General features: G+C 44.6%; 1 protein-coding gene across 1 annotated transcript; it reads right to left on the bottom strand.

The window, feature by feature from the left end:
* On the bottom strand, window positions 1-4853 carry LOC133391891 (uncharacterized). Its single transcript, XM_061648543.1, has 3 exons — window positions 4171-4853; window positions 480-4064; window positions 1-61 (listed from the first exon to the last, which is right to left on the bottom strand). Exons 2-3 carry the CDS (start codon window positions 3356-3358, stop codon window positions 1-3), a joined length of 2940 nt encoding a protein of 979 aa, XP_061504527.1. The 5' UTR covers window positions 3359-4064; window positions 4171-4853.
* Between the last annotated feature and the right edge of the window lie 1428 nt (window positions 4854-6281).

Here is a 6281-nt window from a genome sequence, read left to right as displayed (position 1 = left end):
TTAATTCCTCTTTAACAGTCTCGGCGAGTCTGACTCCGAGTACTGCTGCTTGAAGTTCCAGCTTAGGAATTGAGAGTGGTTTTATTGGTGCCACTCTCGTTTTTGCCGCCACTATGTTTACGTCAATCCCCTTTTCTGTTAATGTTCTTAAGTACACTACTGCTGCGAACGCTTTCTCCGAAGCGTCAACGAAAGTGTGTAACTCAGTTACTTCGATATTGCTAGCCACCGAGTAGCATCTAGGTATTTGTATGTGTTCTAGTTCCTTTATTCTTTCCTTCCATCTTTGCCATTGTTCCATTATGCGTTCTGGTACTGGGCTATCCCAATCCAGTTCTGTTTTCCAAATTTCTTGGATGATGACCTTCGCTTGCGTAGTATAGTTTGCCGCTAGCCCCAATGGATCATATATTTTCATCAAGTAGGCTAGCATTTCTCTTTTTGAAATTATGGAACACGGGGTATGCTTAAGCTTATACCTTAACACATCGTTTGTTTTGTCCCAGTATTGCCCCAAAATTTTCTCAAATTTCATATCTTTATTAGAGATGTGCAGCAGCTCTTGTTGTGAGGATCTATCATCTGGGATGCTTCTTATTACCTCCTGACAGTTAGAAACGAAATTTCTCATAAAGAAATGCGCTCTATCATGTATGAGGCAAACCTCGTTAATAGTCTTGATTGCATCATTGATAGTCCGAAAACTATCAAGATAATCATCAACATAGTGGTTTTTTACTATTGCTTCCACTGCAGTGGGGTATTTGTCTTTATATTTTAAGGCGTTTTCATTTTTAACGAACTGGGCACAAGCAGGAGAGCATGTGGCACCGAAGGTCATGACGTTCATAACGTATACTTGGGGTTCGTTGCGTGGATTATCCCTGAATAAAAATCGTTGAGCCACTTGATCTTCTTTGCGGATCCGTATCTGATGGAACATCTCCTTGATGTCCCCTGAACAGGCGATAGGGTATTCGCGAAAGCGGATTAATACTCCAAAAATTGACGTAGTGGCGTCTGGTCCGGACAAGAGAGTAGAGTTAAGTGAAATCCCTTCGTTCTTTGCAGCTGCATCGAAAACCAGTCTTGGTTTTGGAGTTGGCTTATTTGGATTGATGACCATAAAATGGGGAATGTAATTGATCTTTGGATCTCTATTCAGCAATTCAAATGGTGTTAGTTTACGAGCGTAACCTTTCTGAACATAATCAGTAATTTGATTTTTATACCAGGTTTTCATCTCGTCATTACCTTTCATTTTCCGTTCTTGACTTTCGAGCCTTCTTAGCGCCTGTGCGTAGCTGCTTGGTAAGGATACATTGGGATCTTTCCAAAGTAGGCCAATCTCATACTGATTATTTGTATATTTCAGTGTGTCATTCATTACACTTAGGGCTCTTTCATGGTCCTTTGATTTTGGGGTGAATTTGGTTTCCCTTACGCCAAATTCTTCTGTTGAAAAAAACCTTTTCATCAGGTCCCTCATTGACTTTTCTTCCTCCTCTTTCTTATCCTGTATTGTGAAAAGATGTTGATTTTCTTTTGCATCACCATCTCTGCACTTTCCAAATACGACCCAACCAATGCGTGTTTTGTGTGCCACTGGTTCATTGGGCGCTCCTGATTTGGACTCCACAGCTTGCGTGTAATAAGCATGTGGAAGTCCTAACAGAATGGTGGGTTTAGCATTTTTGTAGCTTGAAATATTTACCGTCTTTAAGTGGGAAAATTTTCTCTTCAACACGTTTGCATTGATGCTTTGAGTGGGTAGGTCCAGTTCTTTTACTGTCCTAATGTCCTTGACATAAAGCAGCCTGCCGTTTGGACCTCTGAGTTTCAGAGATACCGACGTGCTTGTATCCTCTACCTGGTTGCATCCATTTGTCCACGAGAGTGTTAACGGCTTCCTTGGGCCATGCAGATTTAGTTTCTGTCTTAGGCTTTCTGTCATGAGGCTCGTTGAGGATCCTGGGTCTATCAATGCAAATGTTTCGATGGAGTTGTTTTCGTTATAGACAGTTATTGGCAGAACTTGAAATAGGTATTGTTCCGAGTTTTGATGAAAATTTAAATGTGCTTTTGACGCCGCGCCCATTGAGTTGAATTTTTCTTCATGCAATATGGTGTTGTGTCGTCGTCCACAACCATCCACTGTACACTGCGGCCTTGAGCGACAGTTAATGGCCGCATGGTTAGAGAATTTGCAGCAGTTAGTGCAAACGTTTTTCTCCTTCAGCATTTTCCATCTTTCGTTTACTGAGGCATTCTTTAGCTTGTAACAAGATATGGTTTCATGAGGACGGCTGCAAATTAGACAGCCTTTATTTGAAATTTGATGGCTGGCTGAATAGTGAGTATTCAGCCTCGCCGGTCTGTCTCTTTGACCACCTTCCATAGCAAGAAGTGTGATCGCCACGTCTTCTGTTGGTTTCAACCATTTGCTGAAATCTTTCAAGGTTTTGATTTTGTCACCTTCCTCGTTAAGTGAATCTCTGAGCCACCTGGTTTTAAGGTCCGGAGAGAGTTTTGCGACCAGATCTGTAAGGAGCCTTTGGTCCATCAAGTACTCCGTTTGGTTCAACATGGTCATATTTTCCACCATGTTATTCAGTGCGTTACAGAACTCAATAATCGAAGATGGATTTTCCAAAGATGCCCGTTTAACCACCATAAGGTCTTTTAGTAAGGCGTTAAAAATGCTAACTGGGTTGCCATATAACCTCCCCAATCTTTCCAAGATTGCATCCACGTTACTTGGGTTCAACATCAACCCGCTAACGGATCGCAATGCATCTCCCTTAAGGTGAATTTGGAGCCGTGTAAGGTTTTCCAAATTCGAAAATTTTTCTGTTCGAGTGGTTTCTTCGAACAGTAGTTTAAAACGAGGCCATGTTCTATAATTGCCATAGAAATCCGGAAGTTTTAAAACTGTCTTCTTGCGTGGAGCAAAACCCAAGTTTGCCATTTTATTTACGTTTGTTGTAAGTGTCTGTAGGTCGTCTTGTAGGTGAGTTGTGTCGGATTGGTTATGTATTTCTTCATTTCTTAATATGTCTTCTAGTCTTTCGATTTCCTTCTCACACCTTTCGTTTTCTTCTCTAGTTCTTTTTTCCGCTTCAGTTTTTTCTTTTAGTAGCCTCTCTGTTTGCATTAAGGCCTCCCTATTTCCCTTGCGTTCCTCAGCTATTGTGTAGCATTTTGGACACACATATTTTTTAACAGGACCTTCTAGCTTCAGACATTTGAGATGTAACCATCTGTCACACTCAATACAATTAACTTGTGTGTCCCACTCATCGGGGTTCTTGCATAGCTTGCAATTGCCTTTCGGGTTGCTTTTAAATATGATATCCATACTACTCACTTTGCGTAACCGGTGGATAAAGTAACTGGGCTGTCGCTGCCGATCTGGATGGGTGTCGTCGTGCCGTTGCTGCTCTTACAACGCCCCTGCTTGTCCTCCTCGAGTCGTCTTCAGGTGATCCCCCGCGGTGTCGTCAGTACCCCTGTCTTCTGGTCGCCTTCAGATCCGCTGCTTGGGTAGTATTGCCGCCACGGTTTTTCGTTGGATAATCGGGTCTTCCGGGGCGATGACCATTGGCTACCGATCACCGTATCAACACACGTCAATAAGCTGGACACGTACTACTCCACTAGTTCGCACTCTTATCAACACCTTTATGTTTGTGGTTTCCCGGAAATGCTAAAGCCGGATACGGTTTAGCTCGAAGATTTCTTTTTTGTATGCACGTCCCGTATTGTTACACTCCCCAACTGTTGATCTTTTCTTGATCCGCACATTTACTTGTGTTGTTGTAATTGGAGTACACTGCCGGTGCTTTACGGGAACGTCCGTAAACCGCGGTCGTTAGCGTCTTGTGGGTTTTATTACGTTCTCACTGCGAATGTGTGCCACACGCGTAATTGTTTACACTGCACTTTGTTACTAGTACGCTACGTAATGATTTTCGATCAGATGTTCTCAGGTCGTCCGTTTTAAACGCCCTTTCTGAGGTTGCGTTTCACTGCACACACACACCCCTTTTGTTTTGTTTACAAACCTGTGGTACGACCGAAACGATATAGCGAACGTCGTTTTTTTTTTTTTTTTTTTTTTTTTTTTTTTTTTCACTGCACACACACACCCTTTTTGTTTTGTTTACAAACCTGTGGTACGACCGAAACGATATAGCGAACGTCGTTTTTTGCCACCGGTGTCTTTATTCAATCACAATATATCGGTGATCGTACGGCGCCTTACTGAATTCTGTCTCTGTACCTTGGACTTCTTAAGCACTGTTTCAGGCGTTTTTTTTGCACTCGTTTGGTTTGTTGCACTTTACGTTTTTGGATACTATTATACATTCGCGATGTTTTCCGCTTTTACGAACCTTCCTCCGTTGGAGCGCTGGTTGTTTTTCTCTATCGGTCAGGAATACGTTCGTCAAGATCGGAAGCTAACCTCCGACTTGTATGTTCCTGCCGACTCTGGGTTTCAAGATCGGAAGTTAACCTCCGACTTGTACGTTGCGAGGTCTCTACTAGTCCTCTCTGGAGCCACCATATATTTTCCGCACCGAGTCTGAACTCGTTGGGAAGCGCCAAGACAGGAGGATTTTACCGTCCGACTTGGCTTGGAACAGACAAACAACTTAGTCTTTGAGTTCTTGTGCTTGAAAGTCCATTTATTCATGCTTATTCCTGACTTATATACTAATTTTCTGCTGATCGATCGCGATCAGCAGTTTTTATTTGGTCGATATTGTTTACATTAGATTTGCTTACAATTGTTTTCGTTCGGTCGGTCAGTTCCCAGGCCGTGATGACCTAATTATGCGGCGCTGTCATCAACACTTGTCCAACCGTACCCTCCCCCCTGTCCCTCAGCAGTCACCACCTTCTCCAAACCTCAATAGATAGGCAGGAGGAAGAAGGAAGAAGAAGCCATCGGACCTAAACCCCCTTGGGAGTAGCAAGAAGAAGCACTGGCTGGGCGCAGCATTTGCATAAACACAATGGTCCGCAGGCCGGAGCGTATTAATACTGTTGTTAGGAAAGATTTGCTTCACCCTCCCACACTACCCCCGCACATCCCCCTCCGGGCAGATGGATGACAGGGCAGTCCAAACCCGGAACAACCGCGCGATTCGTTCGGCTCGAGGGCAATGCTAAAACCTGGACGAAAACGTGTGGCCAATCATCTTACCGGAGGCGTACCGTTACCCTGGGGCCGGCACTTTCGATAGTAATTCAATCTCGCTCGGACCGTTCCCGGGGATGGCTCCTGATGGATCCTGAAACTAGGCCGCCCACCCCCAGCTCTCCGCTTTTGGTGGTGAATTTCCATAGTCATCAATTTTCACGATTTTCCACCCTCGCCGGCGAGATGAGATTAGGCGAAAAACTTTGCGCCCATCATTCCCCCCCACCCCCCCGAATGTTTGCCATCGATTGTCCGTCCGTCCGTTCGTTTCGTTTCGTTTTCTTTGTCCGTTCAGGGGCTCACCCTTATCGGTGCACATTGTGTCTTTCATCGTCACCTTTTATCTTCGGCCGCACGTTAGAAGCTGCTGGACGGGTTTTTTTTGTTTTGTTCTTATTATTTTTGGCCTTCCGCGCTGTTTGCTCTTGATGAAATTTTCAATTTAAAAATGAATGGCCCCTCGCCAAAACCATCGCATGGCCGCTCTAGCTCATCGTATCCTATAGCCGCCGGTGCCGGGAAGGCAAACATTCAGGGGCAAAGACCGCTGTGTGGAGAAGCCCACAGTGTTTGCTGACCAGAGGATGTGTTTTTTTGGTCAAACCACGGGCGCACACATACACACACACACACAACAAAAAAGAGACATTTTGATCATTCGATACTGCTGAAACACACCAATATTCGGCGCTCAGTGTGTCCCTGCTGCCGCCGCGCTAACTTATCGCCATCGGTCGGCCGAGCAGATTGATCGAATATTGCCTCCGGCGTGACAAGAAAAATCGTCCCCGTCATAGTTGAGGTTTGCTTCATTTGCTTCAGTTCGGTGTTTCGCCCATTCGCTTCATTAGACCTTTGCTTGGGGGTAGGAGTTTTCCCGGTTTTGGAGTGCGGGGAGTAAGAATGCTACTTTAAGCGGGAGGGTTGAAGGATCTGAATTGTGCGCCCGAGGACAGTTTCATAGGCGGTGGCGGTTGAACACTGTGCTTGGGGTGATAAATGGAAAATGCCAAAGCCCTGACAAATGCACCCATTGGAATTAAGGCAGATTTGTATGGCATTCCTTGCATATTTA

The sequence above is a fragment of the Anopheles gambiae genome, chromosome 2, assembly GCF_943734735.2.
Source record: "Anopheles gambiae chromosome 2, idAnoGambNW_F1_1, whole genome shotgun sequence".
Lineage (NCBI taxonomy): Eukaryota > Metazoa > Arthropoda > Insecta > Diptera > Culicidae > Anopheles > Anopheles gambiae.
This window is presented reverse-complemented; position numbering and strand designations above follow the sequence as displayed.

What these genes read in the sequence shown, in the direction of transcription:
- LOC133391891 (XM_061648543.1), bottom strand. Translation starts at nt 3,358, where the DNA reads ATGGATATCATATTTAAAAGCAACCCGAAAGGCAATTGCAAGCTATGC. An exon ending in AAAACAAACGATGTGTTAAG is followed by an intron (nt 62 to 479) that starts GTATAAGCTTAA and finishes TCAATTCCTAAG; the next exon opens with CTGGAACTTCAAGCAGCAGT.